Below are 19018 nucleotides of genomic sequence, written 5' to 3'. Positions count from 1 at the left end.
CAACATTTATATTTCAGTGGTAACATCCCTAGGTGGCTGGGATTCAAAAAATTATACAAATGATGGGGCTGAGCTTCAAGAGATTAACAAATGTGTTTTGAAAAATAGACCCTGGTGTCTTTCTCTACCCCGAAAGTCTTAGTTCCTGCTCCTTTGTTTTATCTTTGAAATGTTTGCTCAAATAACTAGGTGAGCAATACAGGGCCTCTTGTTTAACATCTGATTTACAGCTTTGGATATGACATTTGCAGGTGATTCCTAAATCTTAAATGTTGAAAGTTTTTAAATAATTTGAATAACTTTAGTACTGTATAGTTGTTAAATTTTACCGGGTTGGTATTTCCTGGTTGTGCCACTCGGACAGAGCGGTCATTGAAGTTCACAAAATCACACCTTGTTAACATTCTGCAGTAAACAATTTGATACATTTTGTTAAATGGATATTTATTTTTCTTTCTATATTAAACGACCAAAAATATAGAAAATAAATTCCTCCTGCCAATATTACAGTATACACTTGTAGAAATTTTGTAGACAGTAGCCACAATGATAATATTGGAGGATTACACTACCAGGAATCATTCAACCTGGTTATAAAGCTAAAGTTGGAAATGTGAGACTGTAAATGGAGTCAGATTTCATACTGTCAGATTTATCTTCAAAACAACTACTAGTCAAATTATCATATGTCAAAAATAAGTACTTATCTACATTGTACATTGTTTTTAACCAAAGTGGTATCTGCAACACAAAGTCCAACATGATTCTTATGCAAACAACTGTTGAATCATCGCATTTGTTGTCCTAGAGAAATTTATCTATTGTTGGTCATTGTTTATTGTCAACATTGATAAACGCTGATTACTGATTGGTCATTACTATGATGAGATTTCTACAACTAATCAGATAAAACACTAAATATATCAATAGTTTATTATCTTTATTTTAGTCACTTTGTCTCTCTTCCACACACTTTCTTCCATACATACATTTACAGATGACTTTATATACAATATTAACATGTAAAATCAGTAAATCCTATATACAATATTAACATGTAAAATCAGTAAATCCTATATACAATATTACATGTAAAACCAGTCAATCCTATAGATAGGTATTGAAGTCCTGTCATATGTGGTTCTTTCATTACCAATACAACAGATGATGGTTTAACTGTAAAGGAACTGGATAGTTTCTAGTATGAAATTCATACATAAGAAGTCCATTTCTATTTCAAACATTTTTTAACAAGCATATAACATGAATAATTATAAAGATATCATATATACAGTTATGTCATTATCACATCATTTCTTTTTGCCCTTGGCCGAGCCTCTGCCTCCTTTCCCTCCTTTAGAACCCCCCTCTGCTACGTCCAACTTTTTGTTGAGAGTTTCTTCTGTCGTTTTTATTTGTTCCTCTACTGATACCTTCATCTTCTTCACTTCTTCTGATAGGAATGTCTGAATCATTGAGCGAAGCTCCTTCCTTGCATCCGACTCTTCTACAACACACATGACATCATCAACTAAACAGATCTGAATACTCATCTCAGTAGGACAAAATCATATGAAGAAGCCCCTTTACTAACTCATCAAATTTTAAAGTTAGTAGCCCTTGCTTGTAAATGCAACTATAAACAACAGGTTGAGCATGATATCTGCTAAGTATCTGTAAATAACTCCCAAGCCTTACTAAAACTAGAAGGATAATCTATATTGTTGCTTAACTCTATCTAATTGTAAAACCAAGAGTTTTTACTGTTTCTGTAAAATTGAAACAAGCTAGACAATGATCAAAACTGAATGATTATGATTAAGCATTTTTTCTAACCACCATTTTTGACGTAAACAGTGCAGCTACTTCAGAATAGTTTGAGGATTTATCCAATCATGCAAAATGTCATTTTTTTAAATGGGCTATATATCTGATTATTTTGGGTAATTCAGTTAACAAAACAGTTGTTTCATGTTGTCTTAGTCAACAGTTAAAACTTTCCCTGATAGGTGATGAGACTGTTTCCAGAGGCTGCAAAATAAGGCTTGTATCAACTGTGTTGTATAATTTCAAACTACTATAGTGATAAAATCTATTTTTAGATACAAAGGTTTTGCCTTTGACATGCCCTTTGAAGGTAAACTTCAAGTTCACTTTCATTGAAACATGAATACCCATGGTCTATATGATAGTTCAAAAGTGTCATGGTGTAGCATACACACTCCAAATAACGTGGGACATGTCAGGAATCGGGTGGCTAGCTGTGAGCCTTTGATCTTTGTATCATGATTATAAGTGTACAGGGAAGATAATATATTGAGACCACAGCTCGTGGATTATTAAGATGCAACTGATCATGACATTTTTACCTGGCTCAGGAGTTTTCTCCCCTTGTTCTCCCTCTCCAGTACCCCTCTCTGCATCCTCTGGTATCAGGTCCTCTGTCGACTCCTCAGTCGGAACTTCTGGCTCACCCACTGGAAAATTACACAAAAATGTTACAGATTTTTACAAAACTGTGGATTCTCCTGATCGGATTTCCTGCAAGCATGATTGAATTTCAATTTATTTTTGTATATATGTAAAGAGAACAGGACAAGTCTACTGAAAGAAGTTAAATCAGTATATTTTGCATATAAGTTATTCTTATCTTGTACAATAGTTTAATTACAATTGTAAAATTGACTTTGATTAGTAAAATCTACATTCCTAAGACAATATATGGAAAGTCTGTAACAACATAACTAAATATAGCATATTTTCCACCTGACATATATAAATATATGTATTGATAAATTATATCACAATCACAATAACTTCATGAATTAGAACACTTGAATTGTTGAATATATACCACATACCGGGTAGATTTAAACATGCAAAAGTATATGTATACTATAGAATACACCACAAAAAAAGTACCAACACCACCCTCATCCTAATTATACAAAAAAAAATGAAGTTTGATAAAAGTACATTCGTGGGGGGGGGGGGATTTGACACAGGCATTCTAATCATGCCCAGAAGGTAGATTTGTGTATACCAATGTTGTGTTACTAATGGTATAGCTATTTGTCTGATCTTGGGTAGTCTTAGTAGTATTTTGTCATTACAAATGGTTAACTACATGGGTTTATGGATTGTTTGGGTTTTCTCAAGCATATAGTGTGCATCCATACAGAATTGCTCAAAGTAAGCTTGACAATTTCTCTTTGGAATGTGATTTGTGTAGACTACCACATCTTCGCTAGCCAAGGCTTCTGATTACGTTACACTCCACGAACCCTTGGCAGATATAGGCGTCAGTTCTGGCCCTCTAGCGGTGATTCGAAATTACCACCCTTCACGCATGAAATTTTCAACCAATCAAAACAAGCGTTACCGATTTACTTCATCGGTGATGTTTACAAACACACATGGAGGCTTGGCGTCATTTCGATGAGATATGTGATCAATGACTTATATGAATTGATCAAACACTGCGAATGTTCCCCCAAAGATTGTTATTTTTGTATTTAGGTAAAATGCCATGACATAGTCGGCAATGTAGCTCTGTACTGGGTGCCGCATTTTTTGTTTACTGCGAAACCAAGCCAGAATGTAAAACGCGATTTGATTGGGTGCCCTGGGATTCCAGGGCGCGACGGTTTGAACACAACTATATCCGCCAAGGGTTCGTGGAGTGTAACGTAATCAGAAGCCTTGGCTAGCGAAGATGAGACTACCATTCAGATCCTTAACACAACTAAAGCCTGACCTTTTGATGTAAAATTGAGCATGCCTGATTGTACTGGATTTGTGAATTTTACTAGACTTGGGGTGTAAAATTGATCATGCCTGATTGTACAGGATTTGTGAATTTACCAGACTGGTTGAATTTTACCAGACTTGGGGTGTAAAATTGAGCATGCCTGATTGTACAGGATTTGTGAATTTTACTTAGTCTTTCAATAACATGCAATAGATGTAATCAACACATACAGCATGTGCAATCCCAAACAAGCATTTCATTTTCTGGAATTGTACATACTAGTGAGACCCATGTGGATTTTGAGAAAAAATCATCATGCAAATTGAAATATTCAGTTAAAAAGTTTGAGTGCACAGTTGAACTTCTGATAAAAAAAACGATATTCTAAAAAGAATTAAATTTTGTGAAAATGAAAATCTACTTTAACTTTTTCTGTCAAGCCAACCAGACTTGAACAGGCTTCAATACTTTGATACTTTTATATCTTTGAAGTTTTTTATTTTTTTAATATAACACATTGTTTTGAGGTTCTACTGTGTGCCATCAACAGACAAAAGAAGATGATGCCACAAGATCACTGTGGTGACCTAGTTCCCATTGCCTAGAATATTGATGTACTACATGTAAATACCATTAGGCCCGGCTGTACCAGCAAATGTTACATGTTTGTGACGATCCTGTCCTGTTTTCAATGGTAACAGTTTCAAAGTAACATAATTCACATTTTGAAATCAAAATATTCTAATTTCATAACCAACCAAAATGAGGCTGAGGCTTAAAATAGTACACAAAAATAATAAAAGGAACATAATGAAAATTCCAGTTTGCAAATAAATATTTAAAGTAAGCATGCAGTATTTTTTCATGTTTGAAAACAATAATGTTCTATATTATTTTCATAAATAACAGTTTTCATAACTAAAATAATGAGAATTACCCTTTAGATTTAAAGGTACATTTTATGAAGGGTTATTTTCAAGGGAGATAACTTACCCTCAGACTGTGGTGGTGATGGAGGAACTCCAACATACGTCAAGGACAAATCAAGGCGTACCTAAATACAAATAATGTCATATTTAATGTACAACATTATCATCAATACTGTAATTCTGTTACCAAACCAAGTAATTGAAACTATACCAAATCAAGGCGTACCTAAATACAAATAATGTAATATTTAATTTACAACATTATCATCAATACTGTAATTCTGTTACCAAACCAAGTAATTGAAACTTTACCAAAGTCATGCTCAAACTCTGATCTTATACTCAATATTAAAATGAATTTAAGAGAAATATCTATAAGATTATTTTCAGGCCCTTTAGACATGAAACTCAGTTTGGTCCTGATGTCATGTCAACATTGGGAGCAATCAGTTTAGACGATGTTCTAGACGTTGCAACTAACAAGGACTTGAAACTATTCACTTACCAGTGGTGTGAAAGCGTATTTGTACATCTTGAAGTGACGGAAATATGTGTTGACGACATACTCTGTTATCAAACGGATCTCATCGGCTGTGAACAGCTCAATACTGTAGGGGGGTCTCTGTAAAGTAAACCAGCTATCAATTCTCATAGCCTCATGTTCCATATAATTAGTTCCATTTTACACAGATCATAAGTTTACTTCAGGAAATAACTTCAAAAGAATTTTTTTAATGGTGCCACTGTTACATCACTCAAAATGAAGATTTCATCTAACATAGAACTTTTATTTCATTGACAGCTGTGTAATAGTCCTGTCATTAGTTTTTGTATATTTTCTATAGCAAATGGGGTTTTGGTGCAAAAAGAATAAACTGTTAAAGGGATATCCCACACACGTTGGAAAGTTCCTGACTATTCTGTACCTTTTATGAACATTTCTAATGATATTTAAAGATATTTTCAGCATCAAAATATCTTTCCTGTAGTCAGGACAAGCGGAATTGGTGGGAGTACCCCCGCCAAAATAATATTCATTGCTTCATGAACTAATTTGTGAAAAAAAATATAAATATACAAACATTTTACAATGTTTGGCTAAATATAATAAAACTCAAACCTATTGCGATAAAATAGGGTAACCTGAGTTGCACACATTTTTTAAATCAATCTAGCTAGATCTTTTTACAATTTCTCTTAAGTTTACAAAGTGTGTTTTCATATGGTAAATTGAGATGTATGATTTCCATAAGAACATAACTTGTAGATTCTTTAGTGCAATTTTTATAAAAAGCATCAAATGAAATGCTAACATGTGAGGGATATTAATCTTTAGCTTTTTTAAGTATGAGGTTCTTTTCAGACTAAACTCAGGTACTTCTACATAATTTGAATGGGATGAACATGTAGATAGGTTGTCGGACAAATGGGTAGTAAAGCAGGTCTGATGTACTTACATTGACAGAATGACACAACACTAGTTCTTTGAAATAGTCAAATGTCTGGTCTACATTTCCGAATGGAGTTTCTGAAAAAATACCGAAAATTCCAATGAAATTTAATACACTACTATAAATTTGTAAAGGAAATTATTACTTTAAATTGTTTTCTTTAATTCATTAATGGTTTTAAAAATTTATTATTACTGAAATTTCGAAAAAATAAGATAAAATGTAGTATGATTACAGGATGTGTCATGTTGCATTACAATTTACCTATGCAGACCTCGTGTGTCTTTTTCACAATGGAAAATAAAGTGGACATCTTTTCTTTGCTAAAACCATTTTCTTTAGCAAACTGTATTGTGTAGAAGAACAGGTCAAGGACGATTCCAGACTTGAGGTTTTCTTTGTAGTCTGTCAAATTGAATATCTCTGCCAACACTCTGTAAACAAGGGAGACGATTCTAAAACAGGATGCATGCACTTCTCATGCTTTATTTAACAATTATTTACATATTTAGATTTATAAATAGATAGATAAATAGATAACTTGATATTTTGATAACTTTCTTGTAAATCATTAATGTTTTAGAAGTATCAATTGACAGGCTCCTATACTCTCTATAAATTAATAGTGTATTATAATGACAGAAGAAACATGTCTCGAGCCATGTTACTGGCACCTGTAGATGACCTGTCTTCCAAATACAAATATACTTACTGTTTTATATGTGCGGCGTTCCCCGACTCATTGATCCTGTCTACATCGTCAACAGTTAGATCAGCCCTGCATAACAAAAATATCTGGTTTGGTAAAACATCTGAGAAATGAATGACCAAGTTATAATGACTCCAGTAGTAATGCTACCATGCTACCATGGGTATGCCCATCATAGTGTCACTCATTGACATTTGAGACGTAATTTACAGTTGACCCAATGCAATGCAGTGTGTAGCTAGCATTCATACACTTTGTATGTTAGAGTATGTACTAGTAGAACAAAATCCCTTTTTTCCAATCCATGTAATCACTACATATATATATAAGGTAGCCTACTCCATGGAACTTAATGGTGGCCTACTTACCAAACACAAACTTTGGCTCTGTGATTTCTCGGCTAAAAGGAAACAAATAACAGTTCATTATTATTCATGTACAACTAAGTAGAGACCTTATGTTCCAGGTTATACATTTATTACTCATTCAACAACTGTTCTCCTGTCACACACATTACTTGGAATTCTACATATATACAGGCAAGAAATCAGGAAGATAAGATGGCAACATGATTTAGTACTTTGTTTGTTTTTGTACAAGTAAAGCAGTCCCACAACACCAGGCTTATATGCACAGTACTGTACAACAGCAGCCTACAATAAACTGGTTACAGAGTAGGAGTAAGATCACAGGTACTTGTGGACATGATTATGATGTTTTTAATTTAAATGTTACATTATAGACGAGTAAATTGGCTTTATAAACACTAAAAGGTAAGCAAGTAAGGCCAGCTAAGAAGAAATACAATTTCTGAATCGATGGCACATACTTATGCTTAGGCTTGTAGCAGTAAAACAATGCATATTTCAGGGAGAACAGGGATTTCCTCGATAGGGTAGGCGGTGACCTAGATTTTCGATCTGTTACTTGCTTACCTTTTAGTATTTATAAGGCAAAGGTACGATTTTTTTTACAAATTAAGCATTCGATTGTAATACAATAATTTACTCGTTTATAATGTAACATTTAAATTTAAAACATAATCATGTCCACAAGTACCTGTGGAGTAAGATGTCAAATATCATAAACGAATAATTCAATACACTTCATTACACAAGAACATTTTCAATGGTCACCTGTATTAATTTTGGTACATCCTTAACTTCTAATGGATCCTCAATAAGCGTAGGCGATGGCATTTTGTCGTTTGAAGATGTAAACAACGCTGCTCTCTTTTTTTTCGGTAATGGAGTTTGTTGCCTAGCGAGCATAAACTTCCGGTTTAATTTTTCTATCAGAGTTACCTCCCTTTAGTTGCTTTGCAAGTTTTCACACTGTAAACTATGGCGCGGGAAGGATGTCATAATTAAATATTTTTGCCTAGGCAAAAATATTTCTGCCTAAGCAAAAATGATTTTGCCTAGGCAAAATTCGATTTCTGCTTAGGCAAAATTTGAATTCTGCCTAGGCAATAATCGAAACAAAATTGTTTTTGCCTAGGCAGAAATAGGCCTAATTAAATATTTCTGCCTAGGCAATATTCGATTTTCCCCTAAGCAGAAACTGATTTTTGCTTAGGCAGAAATATTTTTGCCTAGGCAAAACTGATTTTGCGAAAGCAAAAAAATTTAATTATGACATCCTTCCGGCGCCATTGTAAACTACAAAAAAAATCAGAATTAGATATTCCTTATATTAACATTTTAACATATGTTGTTATTTAATGGTGCACAACTTGTAAACGATGTTATCGTTAGTAACATAACGAACACACACCGGAAATGTAAATATTAAATTGTAATATCGGTTGTCAAACAAATGAGGCTTGAAGTAGATCTATTTCAAAAGAAATTAAGACAAAACAAATTTTACAATATACATAGACCTAATCATCATTATCAAATTGTGATCGCTATTTCCCTATAAAACTATATATATTTCTAATCCACAGGTCTACTGTTCAGTAATGAAATATGGTAAACTGCATACATTCACAGCATTCGATTACTCCACGTATTATTTTCTTTGTGAAAAATGTATCTTAACATTTCAATCAACCGTGAGTCTCTAAAATTTAAGTCGATTCTTGTTCTGTTAGTACACCGCTCTCTACTCATCATGTCCTTTTCTCCCGTGATATGTGAGCGGTATTCCACATACATCTCACGGGAAAGAAGAACATGAGTAACGACGTTAGAGAGCAGTGTACAACAGATATCTCTCGGGAGCTCTCTACTCATCAATTCCTTCTCTCCCATGAGATATCTATGGTACAGCAGTCTCTACTCATCATGTCCTTCCCTCCCGTGAGATATCTATGGTACAACAGTCTCTACTCATCATGTCCTTCCCTCACGTGAGATATCTATGGTACAAGCAGTCTCTACTCATCATGTCCTTCCCTCACGTGAGATATCTATGGTACAGCAGTCTCTACTCATCATGTCCTTCCCTCACGTGAGATATCTATGGTACAACAGTCTCTACTCATCATGTCCTTCCTCACCGTGAGATATTTATGGTACAGCAGTCTCTACTCATCATGTCCCTTCCTCTCCAGTGAGATATCTATGATACAACAGTCTCTACTCATCATGTCCTTCCCTCACGTGATATATCTGTGGTACAGCAGTCTCTACTCATCATGTCATTCCCTCACGTGAGATATCTATTGTACAGCAGTCTCTACTCATCATGTCCTTCTCTCCCGTGAGATATCTGTGGTACAGCAGTCTCTACTCATCATGTCCCTTCCCTCACGTGAGATATCTATGGTACAACAGTCTCTACTCATCATGTCCTTCCCTCACGTGAGATATTTATGGTACAGCAGTCTCTACTCATCATGCCCTTCTCTCCCGTGAGATATCTATGGTACAGCAGTCTCTACTCATCATGTCCTTCCCTCCCGTGAGATATCTATGGTACAGCAGTCTCTACTCATCATGTCCTTCCCTCACGTGAGATATCTGTGGTACAGCAGTCTCTACTCATCATGTCCTTCTCCTCCCGTGAGATATCTATGGTACAGCAGTCTCTACTCATCATGTCCTTCCCTCCCGTGAGATATCTATGGTACAGCAGTCTCTACTCATCATGTCCTTCCTCCCGTGAGATATCTATGGTACAGCAGTCTCTACTCATCATGTCCTTCCCTCCGTGAGATATCTATTGTACAGCAGTCTCTACTCATCATGTCATTCCCTCCAGTGAGATATCTGTGGTACAGCAGTCTCTACTCATCATGTCCTTCCCTCCCGTGAGATATCTATGGTACAGCAGTCTCTACTTATCGTGTCCTTCTCTCCCGTGAGATATCTGTGGTACAACAGTCCCTACTCATCATGCCCTTCTCTCCCGTGAGATATCTGTGGTACAGCAGTCTCTACTCATCATGTCATTTCCTCCCGTGAGATATCTATGGTACAACAGTCTCTACTCATCATGTCCTTCCCTCCCGTGAGATATCTGTGGTACAGCAGTCTCTACTCATCTTGTCCGTCCTTCACGGGAGATATATGTGGTACAGCAGTCTCTACTCATCTTGTCCGTCCTTCACGGGAGATATCTGTGGTACAGCAGTCTCTACTCATCATGTCCTTCCCTCACGTGAGATATCTGTGGTACAACAGTCTCTACTCATCATGTCGGCCACACCCGTGAGCTATTTATGGTACAGTAATCTACCCATCATGCCCTTCCCTCCCGTGATATATCTATGGTAAAACAGTCTCTGCTTATTATGTTCTTCCCTCATGTGAGATATCTGTGGTACAACAGTCTCTACTCATCATGCCCTTCTCTCCCGTGAGATATCTGTGGTACAGCAGTCTCTACTCATCGTGTACTTCTCTCCCGTGAGATGTATATGGTACAGCAGTCTCTAATCATCATGCCCTTCTCTCCCGTGAGATATCTGTGGTACAGTAGTCTCTACTCACCGTGCCCTTTTCTCCATTGAGATATATATGGTACAGCAGTCTCAACTCATCATGCCCTTCTCTCCCGTGAGATATGTGGTACAGCAGTCTCTACTCATCATGTCCTTCCCTCGCGTGATATATTAATGGTACAACAGTCTCTACTCATCATTTCCTTCCCTCCCGTGAGATATCTATGGTACAGCAGTCTCTACTCATCATGCCCTTCTCACGTGAGATATCTATGGTACAGCAGTCTCTACTCATCATGTCATTCCCTCCCGTGATATATCTATGGTACAACAGTCTCTACTCATCATGTCCTTCCCTCCCGTGATGTATTACTGGTACAGCAGTCTCTACTCACCATGCCCTTCTCTCCCGTGAGATATCTGTGGTACAGTAGTCTCTACTCACCGTGCCCTTTTCTCCAGTGAGATATATATGGTACAGCAGTCTCAACTCATCATGCCCTTCTCTCCCGTGAGATATGTGGTACAGCAGTCTCTACTCATCATGTCCTTCCCTCCCGTGATATATCTGTGGTACAGCAGTCTCTACTCATCATGTCCTTCCCCCCCCCCCCTCCCCCCCCCCCTCCCCCCCCCTCCCCCCCCCCCCCCCCCCGTGATATATCTATGGTACAGTGGTCTCTACTCATCGTGCCCTTCTCTCCCGTGAGATATCTGTGGTACAAAATTCTCTATTCATCATGCCCTTCTCTCCCGTGAGATATCTGTGGTACAGCAGTCTCTACTCAACATGCCCTTCTCTCCCGTGAGCTATCTATGGTACAACAGTCTCTACTCATCATGTCGGCCACACCCGCGAGATATTTATGGTACAGCAGTCTACCCATCATGCCCTTCCCTCACGTGAGATATCTATGGTACAGCAGTCTCTACTCATCATGTCCTTCCTCACCGTGATATATCTATGGTACAGCAGTCTACCCATCATGCCCTTCCCTCCCGTGAGATATCTATGGTAAAGCAGTCTCTACTCATCATGTCCTTCCCTCCCGTGAGATATCTATGGTACAGCAGTCTCTACTCATCATGTCCTTCCCTCCCGTGAGATATCTATGGTACAGCAGTCTCTACTCATCATGTCCTTCCCTCACGTGAGATATCTATGGTACAACAGTCTCTACTCATCATGTCCTTCCTCCACGTGAGATATCTATGGTACAGCAGTCTCTACTCATCATGTCCTTCCCTCCCGTGATATATCTATGGTACAGCAGTCTCTACTCATCATGTCCTTCCTTCACGGGAGATATCTATGGTACAGCAGTCTCTACTCATCATGTCCTTCCCTCACGTGAGATATCTGTGGTACAGCAGTCTCTACTCATCATGTCCTTCCCTCACGTGATATATCTATGATACAACGGTCTCTACTCAATCTTGTCCGTCCTTCACGGGAGATATCTGTGGTACAACAGTCTCTACTCATCATGTCCTTCCCTCCAGTGAGATATCTGTGGTACAGCAGTCTCTACTCATCATGTCCTTCCCTCACGTGAGATATCTGTGGTACAGCAGTCTCTACTCATCGTGTACTTCCCTCATGTGAGATATATATGGTACAGCAGTCCCTACTCATCATGTCCTTCCCTCCCGTGAGATATCTGTGGTACAGCAGTCTCTACTCATCATGTCCTTCTCTCCAGTGAGATATTTATGGTACATCGGTCTCTACTCATCGTGTCCTTCCCTCGTGTGATATATCTATGGTACAACAGTCTCTACTCACCATGTCCTTCCCTCACGTGATATATCTATGGTACAACAGTCTCTACTCATCATGCCCTTCCCTCACGTGAGATATCTATGGTACAGCAGTCTCTACTCATCATGTCCTTCCCTCACGTGATATATCTATGGTACAGCAGTCTCTACTCATCATGCCCTTCCCTCACGTGAGATATCTATGGTACAGCAGTCTCTACTCATCATGTCCTTCTCTCCCGTGAGATATCTATGGTACAGCAGTCTCTACTCATCATGCCCTTCTCCTCACGTGAGATATCTATGGTACAACAGTCTCTACTCATCATGTCGGCCACACCCGTGAGATATTTATGGTACAGCAGTCTCTACCCATCATGCCCTTCCCTCCCGTGATATATCTATGGTACAACAGTCTCTACTCATCATGTCCTTCCCTCACGTGAGATATCTATGGTACAACAGTCTCTACTCATCATGTCCTTCCCTCACGTGAGATATCTATGGTACAAGCAGTCTCTACTCATCATGTCCTTCCCTCCCGTGAGATATCTATGGTACAGCAGTCTCTACTCATCATGCCCTTCCCTCCCGTGAGATATCTGTGGTACAGCAGTCTCTACTCATCATGTCATTTTCTCACGTGAGATATCTGTGGTACAACAGTCCCTACTCATCATGCCCTTCTCTCCCGTGAGATATCTGTGGTACAGCAGTCTCTACTCATCATGTCCTTCCCTCCCGTGATATATCTGTGGTACAGCAGTCTACTCATCTTGTCCGTCCTTCACGGGAGATATCTGTGGTACAGCAGTCTCTACTCATCATGTCATTTTCTCACGTGAGATATCTGTGGTACAGCAGTCTCTACTCATCATTCCCTTCCCTCACGGGAAATATCTGTGGTACAGCAGTCCCTACTCATCATGTCCTTCTCTCCCGTGAGATATCTGTGGTACAGCAGTCTCTACTCATCATGTCCTTCCCTCACGTGAGATATCTGTGGTACAGCAGTCTCTACTCATCATGTCCTTCCCTCACGTGAGATATCTGTGGTACAGCAGTCTCTACTCATCTTGTCCGTCCTTCACGGGAGATATCTGTGGTACAACAGTCTCTACTCATCATGTCCTTCCCTCACGTGAGATATCTGTGGTACAGCAGTCTCTACTCATCATGTCCTTCCCTCACGTGAGCTATCTGTGGTACAGCAGTCTCTACTCATCAGTGTACTTCCCTCACGTGAGATATATATGGTACAGCAGTCCCTACTCATCATGTCCTTCCCTCCCGTGAGATATCTGTGGTACAGCAGTCTCTACTCATCATGTCCTTCTCTCCAGTGAGATATCTATGGTACATCGGTCTCTACTCATCGTGTCCTTCCCTCATGTGATATATCTATGGTACAACATTCTCTACTCACCATGTCCTTCCCTCACGTGATATATCTATGGTACATCAGTCTCTACTCATCATGTCCTTCCCTCACGTGAGATATCTATGGTACAGCAGTCTCTACTCATCATGTCCTTCCCTCACGTGATATATCTATGGTACAGCAGTCTCTACTCATCATGCCCTTCCCTCACGTGAGATATATATGGTACAGCAGTCCCTACTCATCATGTCCTTCCCTCATGTGAGATATATATGGTACAGCAGTCTCTACTCATCATGCCCTTCCCTCCAGTGAGATATATATGGTACAGCAGTCTCTACTCATCATGTCCTTCCCTCACGTGAGATATCTGTGGTACAACAATCTCTACTCATCATGTCCTTCCCTCACGTGAGATATCTGTGGTACAAGCAGTCTCTACTCATCATGCCCTTCCCTCCAGTGAGATATATATGGTACAGCAGTCTCTACTCATCATGTCCTTCCCTCATGTGAGATATATGGTACAACAGTCCCTACTCATCATGTCCTTCCCTCACGTGAGATATCTGTGGTACAACAGTCTCTACTCATCATGTCCTTCTCTCCAGTGAGATATTTATGGTACATCGGTCTCTACTCATCGTGTCCTTCCCTCATGTGATATATCTATGGTACAACATTCTCTACTCACCATGTCCTTCCCTCACGTGATATATCTATGGTACATCAGTCTCTACTCATCTTGTCCTTCCCTCACGTGAGATATCTATGGTACAGCAGTCTCTACTCATCATGTCCTTCCCTCACGTGATATAAATATGGTACAGCAGTCTCTACTCATCATGCCCTTCCCTCACGTGAGATATATATGGTACAGCAGTCCCTACTCATCATGTCCTTCCCTCATGTGAGATATATATGGTACAGCAGTCTCTACTCATCATGCCCTTCCCTCCAGTGAGATATATATGGTACAGCAGTCTCTACTCATCATGTCCTTCCCTCACGTGAGATATCTGTGGTACAACAATCTCTACTCATCATGTCCTTCCCTCACGTGAGATATCTGTGGTACAACAGTCTCTACTCATCATGCCCTTCCCTCCAGTGAGATATATATGGTACAGCAGTCTCTACTCATCATGTCCTTCCCTCATGTGAGATATATATGGTACAACAGTCCCTACTCATCATGTCCTTCCCTCACGTGAGATATCTGTGGTACAACAGTCTCTACTCATCATGTCCTTCCCTCACGTGAGATATCCGTGGTACAACAGTCTCTACTCATCATGTCCTTCCCTCACGTGAGATATATATGGTACAGCAGTCTCTACTCATCATGTCCCTTCCCTCACGGGAGATATCTGTGGTACAGCAGTGTATTCATCATGTCTTTAAAATGAATTCTCACTATTTCCCCGAGTCAAGTCCCGTTTATAGCATATCCTCTAGCTTTGAATTCATCTTTATTTAGTAGATTTTTAGGTCACCCGAGACATTGTCTGAAGTAACCTTCTCTAATCGCCCTTTAAAAAGACCCTCGTCGTCCGTCGTCCGTCCGTAAACAATTAATTTTGACCTACTTTCCATATCACAGGTATCAAATCTTTAAACGATTTCTTTTAACCAAGATACCATGGGTTGTGCTTTTCAAGGCTACATGAGGCAAATTTGTTAAAATATCTAAACGATTTCTAATCAACAACCAAAAGCGTCAGGGGCATGTTAATGGACCACCAGCATGCTAGGATGAAGGGCTTCCAATTTGTTGAAATCAACAACTTGAACCTTAAAAGAACAGGTAACATATACCTACAAGGTCCTTCAATGCTCTCTATACTGACGATGCGCTATCGTAAACAGGGATACTGGCGATGTGTTATCGTAAATAACAAAAACTTTATTGGCCATGTCGATCGGATATACCCTGTAGGACTTGAAATCAAGGACACAGCTGATTCTACAACATTACACTACAGACCCTTCAACACCAGACTCTTACCTCGGTCTTTACTTATAACGTAACAAGGACACTACAGACCCTTCAATATCAGCCGCTTACCTCGATCTTTACTTATAACGTAACAAGGACACTACAAAGACCCTTCAATATCAGCCGCTTACCTCGATCTTTACTTATAACGTAACAAGGACACTACAGACCCTTCAATATCAGCCGCTTACCTCGATCTTTACTTATAACGTAACAAGGACACTACAGACCCTTCAATATCAGCCGCTTACCTCGATCTTTACTTATAACGTAACAAGGACACTACAAAGACCCTTCAATATCAGCCGCTTACCTCGATCTTTACTTATAACGTAACAAGGACACTACAGACTCTTTAACATCAGCCACCTACATCGATCTTTACTTACACGTAACAAGGACACTACAAAGACTCTTCAACATCAGCCGCTTACCTCGATCTTAACTTACACGTAACAAGGACACTACAGACTCTTCAACATCAGCCGCTTACCTCGATCTTTACTTATAACGTAACAAGGACACTACAGACCCTTCAACATCAGCCGTTTACCTCGATCTTTACTTACACGTAACAAGGACACTACAGACTCTTCAACATCAGCCGCTTACCTCGATCTTAACTTACACGTAACAAGGACACTACAGACCCTTCAACATCAGCCGCTTACCTCGATCTTTACTTACACGTAACAAGGACACTACAGACCCTTCAATATCAGCCGCTTACCTCGATCTTTACTTATAACGTAACAAGGACACTACAGACCCTTCAATATCAGCCGCTTACCTCGATCTTTACTTATAACGTAACAAGGACACTACAAAGACCCTTCAATATCAGCCGCTTACCTCGATCTTTACTTACAACGTAACAAGGACACTACAGACTCTTCAACATCAGACGCTTACCTCGATCTTTACTTATAACGTAACAAGGACACTACAGACCCTTCAATATCAGCCGCTTACCTCGATCTTTACTTACAATGTAACAAGGACACTACAGACCCTTCAATATCAGCCGCTTACCTCGATCTTTACTTATAACGTAACAAGGACACTACAGACTCTTTAACATCAGCCACCTACATCGATCTTTACTTACAACGTAACAAGGACACTACAGACTCTTCAACATCAGCCGCTTACCTCGATCTTAACTTACACGTAACAAGGACACTACAGACCCTTCAACATCAGCCGCTTACCTCGATCTTTACTTACACGTAACAAGGACACTACAGACCCTTCAATATCAGCCGCTTACCTCGATCTTTACTTACAACGTAACAAGGACACTACAGACTCTTCAACATCAGCCGCTTACCTCGATCTTAACTTACAACGTAACAAGGACACTACAGACCCTTCAACATCAGCCGCTTACCTCGATCTTTACTTACAACGTAACAAGGACACTACAAAGACTCTTCAACATCAGCCGCTTACCTCGATCTTTACTTATAACGTAACAAGGACACTACAGACTCTTCAACATCAGACGCTTACCTCGATCTTAACTTACAACGTAACAAGGACACTACAGACTCTTCAATATCAGCCGCTTACCTCGATCTTTACTTACAACGTAACAAGGACACTACAGACTCTTCAACATCAGCCGCTTACCTCGATCTTTACTCAGAACGTAACAAGGACACTACAAAGACTCTTCAACATCAGCCGCTTACCTCGATCTTTACTTATAACATAACAAGGACACTACAGACTCTTCAACATCAGCGCTTACCTCGATCTTTACTTACAACGTAACAAGGACACTACAGACTCTTCAACATCAGCCGCTTACCTCGATCTTTACTCAGAACGTAACAAGGACACTACAAAGACTCTTCAACATCAGCCGCTTACCTCGATCTTTACTTATAACATAACAAGGACACTACAGACTCTTCAACATCAGCCGCTTACCTCGATCTTTACTTATAACGTAACAATGACACTACAAAGACTCTTCAACATCAGCCGCTTACCTCGATCTTTACTTATAACGTAACAAGGACACTACAGACTCTCCAACATCAGCCGCTTACCTCGATCTTTACTTATAACGTAACAAGGACACTACAGACTCTCCAACATCAGCCGCTTACCTCGATCTTTACTTATAACGTAACAAGGACACTACAAAGACTCTTCAACATCAGCCGCTTACCTCGATCTTTACTTATAACGTAACAAGGACACTACAGACTCTCCAACATCAGACGCTTACCTCGATCTTTACTTATAACGTAACAAGGACACTACAGACTCTTCAACATCAGCCGCTTACCTCGATCTTAACTGACAACGTAGCAAGGACACTACAGACTCTTCAACATCAGCCGCTTACCTCGATCTTAACTTATAACGTAACAGGGACACTACAAAGACTTCAACATCAGCCACTTACCTCGATCTTTACTTGCAAAGTAACAAGGACACTACAGACCCTTCAACATCAGCCGCTTACCTCGATCTTTACTCACAACATAACAAGGACACTATAGACCATTCAACATCAGACGCTTACCTCGATCTTTACTTACAACGTAACAAGGACACTACAGACTCTCCAACATCAGACGCTTACCTCCATCTTTACTCACAACATAACAAGGACACTACATACCCTTCAATGTCAGACGCTTACCTAGATCTTTACTTGCAAAGTAACAAGGACACTACAGACTCTCCAACATCAGCCGCTTAACTCGATCTTTACTTACACGTAACAAGGACACTACAGACCATTCAACATCAGCCGCTTAACTCGATCTTTACTTGCAAAGTAACCAACGTTGCTACCAACGAGTTACTATGTCACTACTCCTAGTTGTTCATGTTGTTTATCAAATGTTGGTATAAAAGCAAAACATCAGGTCCGCGGGCCTCTCGTTTCTATTATCCTTCTACACTCTTACTAAATCTTCCTATTATAATTAAGTGTTTAGTGCCAATCTGTCTATCCCGTCAGACAGGAAGTTTCTGACTTCCTATTTTTGCAGCACTATTTGATTCCGCTATACCATACACCAGGATATTTTACTTTCATCTTTTTCAGCCTGTTATCCACCCATTGTCACCACTCCTCCATTTTTCTCTATAGTATTGATCCTGTTGCTCCACGTAAAGATTT

General features: G+C 39.3%; 1 protein-coding gene across 3 annotated transcripts; it reads right to left on the bottom strand.

Moving 5' to 3' along the window:
• Positions 1 to 917: 917 nt before the first annotated feature.
• Positions 918 to 8117, bottom strand: LOC117333573 (coiled-coil domain-containing protein 189-like). 3 transcript variants are annotated; one of them, XR_004533934.1, is made up of 11 exons: positions 7977 to 8117; positions 7209 to 7240; positions 6844 to 6909; positions 6396 to 6565; positions 6138 to 6208; positions 5186 to 5302; positions 4745 to 4805; positions 4383 to 4433; positions 2370 to 2477; positions 1112 to 1507; positions 918 to 1042 (listed from the first exon to the last, which is right to left on the bottom strand). XR_004533934.1 is itself a non-coding variant. In XM_033892925.1 (10 exons), the coding sequence occupies exons 1-10, from the start codon at positions 8109 to 8111 to the stop codon at positions 1311 to 1313; spliced, it is 1008 nt and encodes a 335-aa protein (XP_033748816.1). In that variant the 5' UTR covers positions 8112 to 8117; the 3' UTR covers positions 918 to 1310. The 3 variants fall into 3 exon arrangements, 2 of the variants coding, with proteins under 2 accessions (XP_033748816.1, XP_033748817.1); XM_033892925.1 differs by having other exon boundaries at positions 918 to 1507; XM_033892926.1 differs by lacking the exon at positions 4383 to 4433 and having other exon boundaries at positions 918 to 1507.
• Positions 8118 to 19018: the final 10901 nt, after the last annotated feature.

Source organism: Pecten maximus, chromosome 8 (assembly GCF_902652985.1).
Source record: "Pecten maximus chromosome 8, xPecMax1.1, whole genome shotgun sequence".
NCBI classification, from domain to species: domain Eukaryota; kingdom Metazoa; phylum Mollusca; class Bivalvia; order Pectinida; family Pectinidae; genus Pecten; species Pecten maximus.
This window is presented reverse-complemented; position numbering and strand designations above follow the sequence as displayed.